The sequence below is a fragment of the Giraffa tippelskirchi genome, chromosome 1, assembly GCF_054371585.1.
Source record: "Giraffa tippelskirchi isolate mGirTip1 chromosome 1, T2T-mGirTip1v1.2.pri, whole genome shotgun sequence".
NCBI classification, from domain to species: domain Eukaryota; kingdom Metazoa; phylum Chordata; class Mammalia; order Artiodactyla; family Giraffidae; genus Giraffa; species Giraffa tippelskirchi.
The window spans coordinates 108,433,853-108,450,562 of NC_137275.1; the positions used below are offsets into that span (position 1 = coordinate 108,433,853).

A 16,710-nucleotide genomic window follows, 5' to 3' on the forward strand; every position below is an offset into this window, starting at 1 on the left:
TCCCAATCCCAAAGAAAGGCAATGCCAAAGAATGCTCAAACTACCGCACAATGGCACTCATCTCACGTGCTAGTAAAGTAATGCTTAAAATTCTCTAAGCCAGGCTTCAGCGATAGGTGAACCGTGAACTTCCAGATGTTCAAGCTGATTTTAGAAAAGGCAGAGGAACCAGAGATCAAATTGCCAATATCTGCTGGATCATCGAAAAAGCAAGAGAGTTCCCGAAAAACATCGATTTCTGCTTTATGGACTATGCCAAACAAAGCCTTTGACTGTGTGGATCACAATCAACTGTGGAAAATTCTGAGAGAGATGGGAATACCAGACCATCTGACCTGTCTCTTGGGAAACCTGTACGCAGGTCAGGAAGCAACAGTTAGAACTGGACATGGAACAACAGACTGGTTCCAAATAGGAAAACGAGGACGTCAAGGCTGTGTGTCCTTGTCACCCTGCTTATTTAACTTAGACGCAGGGTACATCATGAGAGACGCTGGGCTGGAAGAAACACAAGCTGGAATCGAGACTGCCGGGAGAAACATCAATAACCTCAGATATGCAGATGACACCACCCTTACGGCAGAAAGTGGAAAAGAACTAAAGAGCCTCTTGATGAAAGTGAAAGAGGAGAGTGAAAAAGTTGGCTTAAAGCTCAACGTTCAGAAAACTAAGATCATGGCATCAGGTCCCATCACCTCATGGGAAATAGATGGGGAAACTGTGGAAACAGTGTCAGACTTTATGTTTGGGGGCTCCAAAATCACTGCTGATGGTGACTGCAGCCACGAAACTGAAAGACGCTTACGCCTTGGAAGGAAGGTTTTGGCCAACTTAGATGGCATATTTAAAAGCAGAGACACTACTTTGCCAACAAAAGTCCGTCTAGTCAAGGCTATGGTTTTTCCAGTGGTCGTGTATGGATGTGAGAGTCGGACGGTGAAGAAAGCTGAGCGCCACAGAACTGATGCCTTTGAACTGTGGTGTGGGAGAAGACTCTTGAGAGTCCCTTGGAGTGCAAGGAGATCCGAACAGTCCATCCTAAAGGGGATCAATCCTGGGTGTTCATTGGAAGGACTGATGTTGAAGCTGAAACTCCAACACTTTGGCCACCTCATGCGAAGAGCTGACTCATTGGAAAAGACCCTAATGCTGGGAAGGATTGAGGGCAGGAGGAGAAGGGGACGACAGAGGATGAGATGGCTGGATGGCATCACTGACTCGATGGACATGGGTTTGGGTGGACTCCGGGAGCTGGTGACGGACAGGGAGGCCTGGCGTGCTGCGATTCATGGGGTTGCAAAGATTCGGACACGACTGAGCGACTGAACTCAACTGAAGTCTTCACTAAGAGATACTCTTCTATCAATCTCGAGGGGAGGGAGATGGGAGGGAGGTTCAAAAGGGAGGGGATATATGTGTACCTATGCCTGATTTTTCCTGCGATTTGACAGACAAGAACAAAATTCTGTAAAGCAATTATCCTTCAATTAAAAAATAAGCTAATTAAAAAAAAAAAAAAAGATCTCTCCTGGACGCCCAGCTTTTCCGCTGGTCCTGGGTCTGAGGACAGGAAACAGTGGTGGCAACAGTGTGGGGAACAGATAAACCCCTTCAGGGTCCAGACAGGTCTCACTTATACATGTGGGCGTGTGGTTCAGCCAGGGGAGGTTTTAGGAAGCATGCATGGAAAGTATTTTTATAAACAATGAGTGCGTCGTTTTAACCAACTAACCTGTGGCTTTGTAATGGGATTCTGTAAAGAATACTGATCCACTGCAGCTCCACAGGAGCTTGGTGACAACAAAGTGACTTACTGCAAAATACAGCTGAACTCGTTTAACAGCAGCTGGATAAACTGTGCACTCTCCCCTGATCTCTAACAACTACCCTCAGACAACAGAAGGCTACAAAAGCTAGAAATTATCCACATGGAACTGAAGAGGGATCAATCTCAAATTCAAGTTAAAAGAAGCATTTATAAAAATCAGAAAACAACAAAGAACAGAGCAGGGAAGTGACACACCTGGGCTGACTAGGACTGAATGCAGACAAACACCTGCCTCAAAGTCAGGGACCACGGCCAGGCCCTTCCCCCGGGCCTTGTCCTGAGAAAGGCCTCTGGGTCCCCAGCCTGGCACCCTCCGCCAGGATGGGAGCCCGCCCCACGGGTGCCCACGTGAGTCGGATGGGCAGTACCGTGTCCTCATTTAACAGGAGGGCAAAGCAGGCCACAAAGCGGGCAAGCGGCACACCCAGGTCACCAACCTCAGGGTGACGGAGCTACTCTGCTGTGCCCGGCAGAAGGGTTCCTGGGCACTGAGCTGCCTGAACCGGAGCGCGGCTGCCCAAGTCCTGTGGGAAGGCCCCAGGAGTGCTCCATCAGCGGGCTGGGAGCAGGAGAGGGACAAGGAAGGCCAGCCCTCGGGCCACTGGACTCCAACAACAGGGGCTCATCCAAGTGACCCGAGGGGAGAGGCAGCGAGCTCCCTCCTGAGGCTCCCTCCATCAGGGTTGCTGTGATGGACAGGAGGGCCTCTGGAGGAAAGCGGGATGGACGGCACCACGGTTAAGTGTCCAGGCTCTGATCAGACCAGTCTGCACCGCACCGCTGGGTATGCGAGCCTGGGCACGGTGCCCGGCCTCTCTAAGCCTCAGTGTCCATATCTGCTGAATGGGGATAACAGCAGCCTGGACCTCACCTGGGTGTCTGCGGGATTAGATGACGGGCTCAGAAAGCACTGGACACGGTGCCTGGCACACAGAGTCTCCTGCACACTGCTACCCACCGTCATTAAATTGGCTTCCCCCAAATCTAATATCTATGGCTCTGATTCAGTCATTTCTTTTAAGAAAACACTACGTGGAAATTCCATGGTGGTCCAGAGGTGAGGACTTGGCACTTTCACTTTCACACCGGTCTGATCCCTGGTTGGGGAACTAACATCCCATTAGCTGTGCAGTATGGCCAAAAAAATAAGTAAAGAAAATTTTAAAAATAATAAATACTACTATGTCTATTATAAATAAGCATGAGATGATTAGAAGGCAAACAAGTGGGAGAAAGGCAAACTGTTACAATTGTCCCAACCAATGACCTATTTCCAACAGAACCATCAGTTCAGTTCAGTTCAGTTCAGTTCCGTTCCGTTCAGTCGCTCAGTCGTGTCTGACTCTTTGCGACCCCATGAATTGTAGCACGCCAGGCCTCCCTGTCCATCACTAACTCCCGGAGTCCACCCAAACCCATGTCCATCGAGTCAGTGATGCCATCCAGCCATCTCATCCTCTATTGTCCCCTTCTCCTCCTGCCCCCAATCCTACCCAGCATTAGGGTCTTTTCCAATGAGTCAACTCTTCGCGTGAGGTGGCCAAAGTACTGGAGTTTCAGCTTCAAAATCAGTCCTTCCAATGAACACCCAGGATTGATCTCCTTTAGGATGGATTGATTGCATCATCAGCATATTTTAAGTGGTGGGCGAGTTTCATTACTTCTATTAAAATGTCAATCATCCACCAGTACGTAACCACATAGTGTTCATTCACTAACACGATAAGGACTCTAATACTTCACAGAGAAACAAAGGCATGCTAAATTACTAAATAGTTTACCTTTCGACGATGCTTCCTTAACTCACTAGACTGATAGATGCATGCAAAGAAATGAAGAGAAACCAGATTTATTGCGACTTTGAAGCTAAAAATTCAAGAATCAATATAGGCAAAGACAGTAAAGCAAAAATGACGGCAAACATATAAGTGAGATGTAGATTTAGAGAACATGTAACTGGAAACAGAACAATTTGTTGGACCACATTAGTTAAATAAGCTATTCAAGATTTACTAGAGAAACACTATACATTATTCCTCAGGAAGATACAATTCTATTACAACATCATGATTTGTTAAAGCACAGCACTGTGTACAACAAAGGGCCTTAACAGTTGTCTGTTCTCAGCCAAACCTCTCTATAAGTTAGTTTCTCTTAATAAAAAAAACATGTTATACTTTAAAATAGTAATTTAACTGACGAGGAAGTTGCCGTAATACCTATTTTAACACTGAACAGATCTAACCACCTGTTGGACATTAATGTAAAATCGTTACCTAGAATTTGATTCCAAACTTCTGAAAATAAATTCATTAAAGCAGGTACCCTATGAAAATATGTAAGAATGAAAGCTAGCGTAACAGCAGGTGGAGTCTTCACATTTTATGAACCATAGAAGATACTTTGTAAAAGAGTCTCGTAGAGACATTAAGCATGCAAAAGCTGATGAGATTTACAGTCTCAAATACAAGCACCAACACAGAAAGGATGTTGTGTCAAAAGTCCATTAATTCTACACATAAGAGGATCATTTCTTCAGGTAAGCATAATCTCAGTTATGAATTACACAGGTTCTGTAGTGTATCATCCATCTACATTATGCTTGTAACTGCACAGTGATAACAATAATTCAAACTTAGTGCTATGGGGGAAAAACACCATTTAATGAGACATGAAGACAAAGCAGAAACCCGACTAAGGGGACACACGCTGTGGACCCCAGACTGCTATGACCAGAGCAAGTGGGAGGACGGGGGAGGGGAGATGGATGGGTAAACTACAGCCTCGGGGGGGTGCGGTTGTGGGAAGCTGGGGTCTGGATTGATGACAACGAAGCAGACAACAGGATGAGACAGGAAATCAAAACCAACGATGAAAGCAGACACACCGTCAGAGAACTCCAGCAACAAGAAAAAATATACAGAACTGTTCTTTTACAAATACTCGGAAAGAAATCAAGCATGAAACCACAGAGAAATCGTCAAAGAATACACACTATCAACTAATTGGCCAGTGATGCATATTATAAAACCAATGTGTCAAAAGACCACAAAATAGACCAGTTATCACTTCACATGCTGCTAAAATGATTCACAGTTAATTTAATTATATGCTGACTAACAATGCAGCTAACATGAAATGGGTGGTAACAAAAAAAGTGATAATACAAGTGCAGTTACAAAGCAGAGTGTTGTAGACATGATTTCACAGGGTAAACAGCAATGCGCTCAGGAAACCTAAGCTAAACATGGAAGAAAGCAGGAACATGCGCTTCAGAGCTGCACACTCTGTCACCAAAAGCCCTAGGTCGTCATCCCATTTTTAGACTCAGAAGAGTGAGGAAGCCCAACTTCTTCCCTGGGGCCCTGGGGCACCAGGCTTTTAACCTGGTTTCACACCCAGAGCTGGCCTGAGCGTGCAGCCAGGTCCAGCAGCAAGCAGACCAGTTTAGATTCTTGGTTTTGTTCCCACCGCATGGCCTGCAGCCTGCAGCCAGGTATCCCCAATGAAAAATGTGCTGCGTGGGTCTCACACGCCAGGAGAGCTGCCTATGGTTACTTTCACAAGGCTGTCTACTCGGTGACAACAGCAACTTCCCTGCACCTGCTGTGTCCAGCACAGGCCGGGCCCAACGTTACAGAGGCAGGCCCTGGCTGAGTTCATGATGACGTGCTAAGCCGGTGGTCCAAATATCAAGACTAATTTGTTGCTGTGCGAGTATGGAATGATTAAAGACTAGGCAGTTTTTAAAAATCTTAGACCTCTAAGCGTAGCAAATGTACCTGAGTTTCTTCTGGGTAAAAACAGAAAAAACAAAAAACAAACAAACAAAAAAGAAAGCCAGTGTGCTGGGGGAGGGACGTGGCAGGGAGGAGGCAGACACATACCAGAGTCTTGATGTCCCGCTGGTCTACTTTCCGCGCCGAGCTGTGCCGCCTCCTTGGGGGCTTGGCGCGCCCACTGCTGGGCGGGCAGGAGCTGGCGAGCGAGGAGGCGGGACACAGGTTGAGGGAGCTCGAGGATTTACAACAACGAAGGTTGCCTAAGCTCCCCTTGCCCACCCTGCTCTCAGTATCCTCGGCCCGCTGCTCCGTGTTCTCCTTCTCTTCTTCGATCAACCTAAAATAGAATAAAACCCGTCACCTGCCTTTGTCAGCAGAGGAACGTGTCTGGACAACAAATGTGGGCTTGCATTCTGTGTCACGATTAGCATATTCCAGGAACAGTTGCTCAATTAACATCTCAGCAAAAAGGTTCAACTTTCCCTCTTTTCAATATTCTCAAACTTAGAATAACTTATCCTTGAGTCTTACAAAGTGGCCCCTGATCATTCTCGTTTGATTTGACTGGTTTACTCTAACATTCTGACGGGGCCTGGGTGGCGCCTCTCTCCCTGTGAGGAGATAACCTGAAGTTGACAACCTTTACCTTCCCTGCTCTCAGGGCAGAGATGCACGGCAGTGCCTCAAGTCTATTCCGCTGGGAATCAGGAACTCTGTACAATCAAAACAGTGAGCCACGAACAAGCTGGAGTTTCTAAACACAAGTCTCTAGACCAGATGAAGTGCTGAATTGATTTTTTTATTTTTTAGGTTGTCTATGTACAAATGCATCACTTGATGAAGTTCTCCACCAGCTTTGTGTGAGTTTCTGGACTCATGTCAATGTGCTGCATTAACCTAGAATTCACAGTTACTGCTCTTCTCCCCTAATGTCTCGCGGATGATGTTATATAGCAGTTTAAATATTCGATTATGCATATAACATGATTTTCAAAATAAAATACAAGATTCTCGCAGGTCGTCACCTCTCCAGTTTCACTTCTCCTTATACACCCTGAAAGTTTTTCACTGTTGATAACAAGTTGATGGAAAGAATTTACCATTTACCTCAAGTCAACATGTTACCTAAGGAAAAATCACTTTTACCTGACAACATGCTGTAAAAATAAACATATTAATATGTAACCGTTCCGTATTTCCTGGGGGAGGGGGAAAGACAATCTTTCTGAGCTGTCTGTGCTCAAACACGGCCCACAAAGCAGTCTGTCTCAGCGTCAAACGTGCAGGCGGCACCACCTGTGTTTGCTGGTTGTGCCCTTCACCCCTGCCTTTCCCCCGGGCCCCCCGCACTCGGCTGACAGGAACGGGCACCTCGGCCTGGGCTGACGTGACAAGAACAGTCTGAGCAGCAGCTCTGCCAGGTCCTGTGCAGGGTCACCGGCCTGTGGCCACTCTGAACGTGGACAAGGGACAGGAGGCAGAGCTGTGCGGGTGCGGCACCAGGCTGGCCTCGGGGCCCCCAGCCACCTGGCCGCACCCAGACCCAAGGCCCCTGCTCGCCATGAGGCGGGCCTTTGGATTCTATCCCGTTTGTAAACTGTTATAACAGCCCAGACGGTGTCTACAGAAAACATCTCACAGACACTGATGAGTTGAGAAGAACTCAAACACATGTCCTTGGACCACTGTCGTACAACAAGCCAATCTTCACACTGTATTAAGTTCAAAAGGAAAATGCAGATCTGAGGGGGAATTTGCCACCCCAAAACCCCAGCTTTTCTGTTTCAGGTGGCTTTTCACCAGAATGTGGGAGGCTCCGAGGGACACACGAGGGCGAACCTTCAGTGCTGGAGGGTGCACGGGCCGCAGGGGACACTGTCACGGCACCTCACCCACCTTGGGGCTCAGAGCTGGTGGGGGGACACCCCACAACGCCCCCCACAGCCCTGGCTGACTGAGCTCTATAATCAAGGGCAATCTCAGAACTGAAAATTCTTGAAGCAGACTTGAAGTCAGTTTCCTTACTATGGAACACTCAGCCTTCTCTAAGGAGAAGACAGCTCCTCAGAGAAGCCGAGTTTCTGGGGAGCTCGGCTCGGGCTCACCCACCGGATCTCTTCGTTGATGGTGTCCAGCTGCTCCTGAAGCATCACAGTCAGAGTCTCGGCATCGCCCTGCCCGCTGGGCGACAGCAGAGCGGCCGAGCTGAAGAGGGTGGCCCTGTCGCCCCCGCCGTCAGACAAGTCTGCGTCACTCTCGAACGCCTGGGCCACGTTGGCCGGCACGCTGGCTTGCTGCGCGCGCTCCCAGTCCTTTTCCTTCAGGGTCTGCACCTGGGCACGAGAGGACCACGTCTCGTCAGCGACATTCAGGGCAGCTCAAGTCTATCAGGAACTGAACACAAGTTTACATGGAAGCCCCAACTGTGGATAAACGGGCCATGCTTATGAGACACTGCCATCTCTTAAGCGAGCAGTACTGAAGAAACAGGCAGGAGGAGAATCCACTTCCTAGATGGCCTGGTGACATTCAGGTCTTAGCGTGGATGGGAGGCAATCCTATGAGGTTATTCACAAGGGTGGGCCGATGGAGTCAGAGACAAAGTCCGAAAATTACAACAATACATCTGTGCCTCCATCAGCCAGGCTGAAGGAAAATAAGAAAAAGAAATCCTTCAGCTCCGCAGCCTCTGGGTCCACCTCAGCGGTCACCACTTGTGTTACTCACCGAGGAGCGCCATCCTCGCAGGTCCCCAGCCCTCCGTTTTCCAGGCTGGTCTGAACACGCACAGACAGGCGCAAGCAGGGCCAGCAGGGCTGGGAGGGCCAGCCCCCCGCGGGGCTCCTCCCGGGGCGCAGGCCCGCGGGCTGTTCTGGGGGACGGCCCCTCACACCGCAAGGCGGCTCTGTCACCAGAGACGTGCGGGAGAGGGCCTGCTGGGCTCCGAGCCGCCCTCCAGCTCTCACACCTCACACCCTTCTCTCTGGCACATCTCCCCCCGGCCCACTCTCACCCAGGTCCTGCCTTCTTTCCCAGACGTGACCTCAAAGCAGCCGAGGGGCAGCCTCGAGGTGCTGGCTTGCTGGCTCCCTGTCCCCCGTGGCCAGCGCCCTCGCCCCTGTCTTCGTCACGACCCCTCCCCAGGGCTGGGCCACCCCCTGCACTGGCTCCAGGACCACCTGCCATCATTCCTGCTCCTCTCCAGCGAACCAGCTGCATATGGCTTCACCCCCATCAGCTCAGCCAGCACGTCCTCTCCCTTCTCTCACCTTAAAATCGCACAAAGGGAACCAGCAGATTCCTCCTCCAGGGCTCCCTGCAGCGCCCACTGAGGGTCTCTGAGAGCTCCCTGGGAGAGGCCTCTACTGTCCCCCTCCCCGCCCAGTCTCCAGCTCTCTGCAAGCAGGCGGTGTGCCCCGCTCGCAGGGCAGCTCCCAGGGAGCTCTGAGGAACCCATGTTACCAAGCCCCCTCCTCTCCTTGCCCTCCCCCCACCCCAAGCATGTCTCTCCCTGGGCACCAGGCCCCGCCCTCCCTGGGGTTACTAGTCAGTCCCTTGCGCCCCTTCTCAACCTTGGAATGCGAGGCACCCCACAGCTCTACCCTTGCACCCCCTATCTCTCCACGGGCACCTGCCTGGTGACTTTACCTTGTCTGTGCCTTTAAACACCATCTGTATGCCCACGACCCAAGTCCACCTTGAGCTGAGTGAGGCCTCTCCTGGATCCAGGCCGGAACACTCAGCTGCTGACCTCACAGGTCCCCTGGACACCCCATGGGCTCATCCACCTCAACAGGGCTGAGGCCCGTCTCTTAGCTCCCTGCCCTGACAGCCCTCCTCAGCTCAGGAAACAGGCTCTGGCCTCGAGCTGCTCAGGCCTGAGCCCGGGGTCCTCCCTGATGCGGCCCTCTCTCTCCCTTATCTCCGCTTGTTGACACGACCCTTGATCTATCTCCGAGTGGCTACTTCTCTTCCGGCCTCCGGGTCTCTGTTCCAGGTCACCCTCCTGGTGTCACCTCGCTGGCCACCCTGTTCACACACGATCGTCCCCCCTCCTCTTAGACAACTCGGGCACTCTGGTCTCCTTCCCCTGCTCATTACTGTCCGACAGGCTGCGTGGGTTTAAAAACGGGTCCACAAATTCTTCCATCCTCCTCCCTTCAAGAGGCAGAGGGGGCAACTCCTGCTCAGCCCCTGAGCGAGGCAGGACTTCGCAGCTCACTCTCGCAAACAGAACTGAAGGTGTGCGGCTTCCGAGACCGGGGCGCGAAAGGCCCCGGGCTACATCCCGCGCTCTCGCTCTCAGAGGGTGTTCTGAGGAAAGCCAGGCCATGAAGAGGTCCACACGGCAGGGACCTGGGCCTGTCCCCACCAGCCAGGTGAGTCTGAAAGCCTGCCATCCAGCCCTGGGGGGCCTTCCCATGTTTGCGTCCTCAGGAGGCCCTGAACCAGGCCCACCTGCTGCAAAGCACAGAAACTGGACTGTGACCTGCTCACTGGGAAGTCACTAAGCTTTGCAGTGATTTGTTACATGGCAGTGGATAAAGAACGCACACGGTTTTTAATTCACTGCTGGAGTCCTAGTTCTGACGATGTCTGGCCCAAACTAGCTGCTCACTGAACATGGCAGCTCAAAACACAGACATGTATGAAAAATTACATGCCATAAATGAGGCGAAAATACAAAGGTACTTAAACTTCCAATGAGAATTCTTCTCACTATAAAATGATGGGTATGTGTATCCATTTACTCGCAGGATGATTTCAATCAAAACGGTGCTAATTAGTACTGTGCTGGGCCTCACAGTAGGCCACAAGTTATCAAAATTGGTTCTTTTAAGAAAAAAAAGCATGCCTTAAAAGGAAACTCGTAGCCAGAAAAAGGAAAATGGGAAGACATAAAGCGATCTATCAACGCTTTGTTCCAAAACCATTTCAGGACCACAGTGTGAGGGGGCAGGTGCCTTACAACGTGGGAGTCACATGAAAAGGTGTTTACCTTCCTTCCTCAGGAATTCACCACTATAAAAGTCAGACACAGTTCAGTAAAAGCCGTTACCTGTCGATGCATAGAATCCTTATCTGCGATTTCATTTTCAAGTTTATCATTGAGGTCGTCGTGCACAGAGGTGGCTTCGCGCTGGGCGGCAAGGTAGCATCTCTCAAGGGTAGTGATTCGCACCTCCACGTCCGTGTTCTGGACCATGGCCTACACCGGGCATTGCAGAGTAGAAAAGGTAAGTCATTATCATGGAACATTCCGATACACGTACGCGTGAAAAAGTTGGACTAAATCCTAAGTTTCAACTCAAAAATAAAGTTAGCGTCCTCAAAATTAAAGTCCTAGACACGGCAGTTTCCTCGGACGTGAGCAAAAACGTGCCTACTTAAAATGTCACATTTGCCACGATTGGCACCCATATGTCTGTATTAACGTTCTGTCTGGCCACTCGGTTTCCCAAGCTTCTCTTCAACATAATCAACCCAAACAGCAAAGAGTATACTAAACTACCCTGTTATTGCATGAATTCCAGGAGGAATGGTATCTGGCATGAAGTCACGACCTCTGTCTGCTACACCACACAGGCGGACTGGATCCACAAGAGGGAGGGACCTTCGACAGATCCAACAGGGACCTCTGAGGCTCGTTTCCTCGGGTAAAAGTCGGAAAACTCTCATGCAATTTCCTCAGAATTCAAGTAATAGTAATGAGTGGAAACAGAAGTCAAAGTTTAACACAACTGGAAGCAGCCTTCTCAAGCCTAATTCTTCTAAAGCAGACTTACACCACATGTATGAAAGGGTCAAACCAGGACCAGAACTTGCTGCTGGTGCAACTCCCGTCCGCCAGGTCAAAATCCACTGCAGGTCCCTCCGTAGTCGACTACTAAGTAACCAATGTGGGCAAAGGCCTGACATTAAAAGTGAAAGGTCTCAAGGCCGCTTTTCCCAGAATTCTCTACATATTGAACTCTGCCACCTAATCTCCTCCTGTTGCCAAAGAGTAGTGGGAAAAGGTTATACAAGCGTGCAAATATTCTGTTTTGAGTTCTCACCTTGAGCTCTCACAGAGAATTACTCACACCAAGCTACTAAACAAGGACACCTGCTGTAGCACATGTCGGAGGGGTTCTGTCTGAGACGGTCTCACGGGGGAGGGGTGGGGCAGGGTGGGCGCTGTCTGCCTGCCTACAAAGGAGAGGTGAGGCTCACAGGAGGAGGCCCGAACCCTCAGCACTCTTCTCTTTTCACAATGACCGTTAGGCAGTTTCTCATCAATCATGACAGCCGCAGACACGACCACCAGAAACATCATGACTCTACATGGTTACACAGCACGGGCCTGAGGCTCTGAGGGTGAGCAAACGCCACTCGACCTGTCTGACCGCCGGTATCAATGTCACACATCCCCTCAAGGAGCAGAACCTCAGAAAACTAGAGAAGACGGCCAGGCAAGCTGCCTCAGCAGGGGCCACACAGCGGGCTCCCATCTCTCCGAGAGAACGGGCTCCACAGACGTCACCAGACTCGCCTGAGTGAACCCGAAGGAAATTTCAGCATCATCAGGTATACATTCGACAGGCAGGTGGGGGGGATGAACTGGGAGACTGGGGTTGACGTATGTACACTACTGAGACTATGCGTAAAGTCAACAACGAGTAAGGACCTACTCTACAGCACAGGGCAGTCTACTCAGGGCTCTGTGGTGAAGTAAATGGGTAGGAAATCTAAAAAGAGGGATATATGTAGACACACACACACGTATATATATATATATATATATATATATATATATATATATATAAATATAAATATAAATATAAATATAAATATATATATATATATGACGGATTCACTTTGCTGTACAGCAGACATTGACACAGCAGTGTAAAGCAACTGCTAACTGCTAAGTCGCTTCGGTCGTGTCCGACTCTGTGCGACCCCACAGACGGTAGCCCACCAGGCTCCCCTGTCCCTGGGATTCTCCAGGCAAGAATACTGGAGTGGGTTGCCATTTCCTTCTCCAGTGTATCAAAGGGAAAAGTGAAAGTGAAGTCGCTCAGTTGTGTCCGACTCTTAGCGACCCCATGGACTGTAGCCTACCAGGCTCCTCCATCCATGGGATTTTCCAGGCAAGAGTACTGGAGTGGGGTACCATTGCCTTCTCCAAGAAAAAGGAAAGCAACTAGACTCCAATAAATGAATGAATGGATGAATGAATTTTTCAAAGAGGAACACACTGGGCACCCTAGAACTTGTAGAAATGAGGAGTCCACACCCAGGGTGAGCACAGCGCTAGGGATGCCCTCGTGTTGCTCCACTGCCAATGGACCGCCTGGACCAGGCCTCTTCTACCCCAGAGATCTCGACGCAGAGGCGGGGAGGCCGCCAGTCGCGGTCTCGCCAGCGCTCTGTGCTCCTACTCACGCAGCCATCCCAAAGCTCAGATCAGCCGGAGAACAAGGGACCCACATTCCACCTCAGGACAACAGACACGTCCGCTGTCACTCACTTCGCGGACATCCCGCTGTGGTTGTCTGTTCGCTTCCTCGGACGCGAGGAGCTCCTTCCTGGCCGTGTCCGGGTCCTCCTCCGGCTCTCTCACGTAGGCAGAGAGGTTTGCCAGGCACTCCTTCGACTGGCTCTGCTCCCCTGACTGCCTCTCGATGACCTCCTGGAGCTCGATCACCTTAGCCAGGTCTTCCTCGTGGCTTGGGGAGCCGTCGGAGGATCTCTAAGGGGGAAAGGAAGCCTTAGACAGACAGCCTTGTTTTGGGAGGGAGGGAACACAGCATTTCCGGGCAATCGGTGAGGTCAAAACTTTCTTCTGCACTCTGGGAGCTCACACGACCCTCACGGCCACTCAGATCTACATGGTGCATTGCTGACAGGTCCCAACAGCCCCGCACAGACTGGATGGTAAGGCGAGAACCAGACAGAGAGCGAGACCGAGGACTTGCCTTTCCATTGGTGCTTGGCATGTTTACTTGCTCGGGATTTACATCAAGCACCCCGTCCGTTAGTAGCTTTCCCCAGTTATTCTGCTCTTTAAGAATCATCTGCTAAACGTGAAGTCCACCGGACTTTAGGAAGCATCACTACGAACAAAGCTAGTGGAGCTGATGGAATTCCAGCTGAGCTATCTCAAATCCTGAAAGATGATGCTGTGAAAGTGCTATATTCAATATGCCAGCAAATATGGAAAACTCAGCGGTGGCCACAGGACTGGAAATGGTCAGTTTTCATCCCAATCCCAAAGAAAGGCAATGCCAAAGAATGCTCAAACTACCGCACAATGGCACTCATCTCACGTGCTAGTAAAGTAATGCTTAAAATTCTCTAAGCCAGGCTTCAGCGATAGGTGAACCGTGAACTTCCAGATGTTCAAGCTGATTTTAGAAAAGGCAGAGGAACCAGAGATCAAATTGCCAATATCTGCTGGATCATCGAAAAAGCAAGAGAGTTCCCGAAAAACATCGATTTCTGCTTTATGGACTATGCCAAACAAAGCCTTTGACTGTGTGGATCACAATCAACTGTGGAAAATTCTGAGAGAGATGGGAATACCAGACCATCTGACCTGTCTCTTGGGAAACCTGTACGCAGGTCAGGAAGCAACAGTTAGAACTGGACATGGAACAACAGACTGGTTCCAAATAGGAAAACGAGGACGTCAAGGCTGTGTGTCCTTGTCACCCTGCTTATTTAACTTAGACGCAGGGTACATCATGAGAGACGCTGGGCTGGAAGAAACACAAGCTGGAATCGAGACTGCCGGGAGAAACATCAATAACCTCAGATATGCAGATGACACCACCCTTACGGCAGAAAGTGGAAAAGAACTAAAGAGCCTCTTGATGAAAGTGAAAGAGGAGAGTGAAAAAGTTGGCTTAAAGCTCAACGTTCAGAAAACTAAGATCATGGCATCAGGTCCCATCACCTCATGGGAAATAGATGGGGAAACTGTGGAAACAGTGTCAGACTTTATGTTTGGGGGCTCCAAAATCACTGCTGATGGTGACTGCAGCCACGAAACTGAAAGACGCTTACGCCTTGGAAGGAAGGTTTTGGCCAACTTAGATGGCATATTTAAAAGCAGAGACACTACTTTGCCAACAAAAGTCCGTCTAGTCAAGGCTATGGTTTTTCCAGTGGTCGTGTATGGATGTGAGAGTCGGACGGTGAAGAAAGCTGAGCGCCACAGAACTGATGCCTTTGAACTGTGGTGTGGGAGAAGACTCTTGAGAGTCCCTTGGAGTGCAAGGAGATCCGAACAGTCCATCCTAAAGGGGATCAATCCTGGGTGTTCATTGGAAGGACTGATGTTGAAGCTGAAACTCCAACACTTTGGCCACCTCATGCGAAGAGCTGACTCATTGGAAAAGACCCTAATGCTGGGAAGGATTGAGGGCAGGAGGAGAAGGGGACGACAGAGGATGAGATGGCTGGATGGCATCACTGACTCGATGGACATGGGTTTGGGTGGACTCCGGGAGCTGGTGACGGACAGGGAGGCCTGGCGTGCTGCGATTCATGGGGTTGCAAAGATTCGGACACGACTGAGCGACTGAACTCAACTGAAGTCTTCACTAAGAGATACTCTTCTATCAATCTCGAGGGGAGGGAGATGGGAGGGAGGTTCAAAAGGGAGGGGATATATGTGTACCTATGCCTGATTTTTCCTGCGATTTGACAGACAAGAACAAAATTCTGTAAAGCAATTATCCTTCAATTAAAAAATAAGCTAATTAAAAAAAAAAAAAAAGATCTCTCCTGGACGCCCAGCTTTTCCGCTGGTCCTGGGTCTGAGGACAGGAAACAGTGGTGGCAACAGTGTGGGGAACAGATAAACCCCTTCAGGGTCCAGACAGGTCTCACTTATACATGTGGGCGTGTGGTTCAGCCAGGGGAGGTTTTAGGAAGCATGCATGGAAAGTATTTTTATAAACAATGAGTGCGTCGTTTTAACCAACTAACCTGTGGCTTTGTAATGGGATTCTGTAAAGAATACTGATCCACTGCAGCTCCACAGGAGCTTGGTGACAACAAAGTGACTTACTGCAAAATACAGCTGAACTCGTTTAACAGCAGCTGGATAAACTGTGCACTCTCCCCTGATCTCTAACAACTACCCTCAGACAACAGAAGGCTACAAAAGCTAGAAATTATCCACATGGAACTGAAGAGGGATCAATCTCAAATTCAAGTTAAAAGAAGCATTTATAAAAATCAGAAAACAACAAAGAACAGAGCAGGGAAGTGACACACCTGGGCTGACTAGGACTGAATGCAGACAAACACCTGCCTCAAAGTCAGGGACCACGGCCAGGCCCTTCCCCCGGGCCTTGTCCTGAGAAAGGCCTCTGGGTCCCCAGCCTGGCACCCTCCGCCAGGATGGGAGCCCGCCCCACGGGTGCCCACGTGAGTCGGATGGGCAGTACCGTGTCCTCATTTAACAGGAGGGCAAAGCAGGCCACAAAGCGGGCAAGCGGCACACCCAGGTCACCAACCTCAGGGTGACGGAGCTACTCTGCTGTGCCCGGCAGAAGGGTTCCTGGGCACTGAGCTGCCTGAACCGGAGCGCGGCTGCCCAAGTCCTGTGGGAAGGCCCCAGGAGTGCTCCATCAGCGGGCTGGGAGCAGGAGAGGGACAAGGAAGGCCAGCCCTCGGGCCACTGGACTCCAACAACAGGGGCTCATCCAAGTGACCCGAGGGGAGAGGCAGCGAGCTCCCTCCTGAGGCTCCCTCCATCAGGGTTGCTGTGATGGACAGGAGGGCCTCTGGAGGAAAGCGGGATGGACGGCACCACGGTTAAGTGTCCAGGCTCTGATCAGACCAGTCTGCACCGCACCGCTGGGTATGCGAGCCTGGGCACGGTGCCCGGCCTCTCTAAGCCTCAGTGTCCATATCTGCTGAATGGGGATAACAGCAGCCTGGACCTCACCTGGGTGTCTGCGGGATTAGATGACGGGCTCAGAAAGCACTGGACACGGTGCCTGGCACACAGAGTCTCCTGCACACTGCTACCCACCGTCATTAAATTGGCTTCCCCCAAATCTAATATCTATGGCTCTGATTCAGTCATTTCTTTTAAGAAAA

The 16,710-nt window shown here is 50.3% G+C and overlaps 1 protein-coding gene and 1 long non-coding RNA gene across 2 annotated transcripts in view; one reads left to right on the plus strand and one right to left on the minus strand.

Moving 5' to 3' along the window:
* LOC145505797 (uncharacterized) overlaps nucleotides 1-16,710 on the minus strand; it is a 188,764-nt gene that overhangs the window by 63,576 nt on the left and 108,478 nt on the right. The window contains exons 35-38 of the mRNA XM_081488700.1: nucleotides 13,124-13,345; nucleotides 10,670-10,819; nucleotides 7,720-7,943; nucleotides 5,716-5,947 (exon numbers count right to left, since the gene is read on the minus strand). Coding sequence (XP_081344826.1) covers nucleotides 5,716-5,947; nucleotides 7,720-7,943; nucleotides 10,670-10,819; nucleotides 13,124-13,345 — 828 coding nt within the window. The remainder of the gene's footprint in view (nucleotides 1-5,715; nucleotides 5,948-7,719; nucleotides 7,944-10,669; nucleotides 10,820-13,123; nucleotides 13,346-16,710) is intronic.
* LOC145506969 (uncharacterized) lies at nucleotides 484-6,512 on the plus strand. The gene is made up of 2 exons (XR_014054477.1): nucleotides 484-1,058; nucleotides 3,437-6,512. It is a non-coding gene; the product is annotated as an uncharacterized LOC145506969 (long non-coding RNA).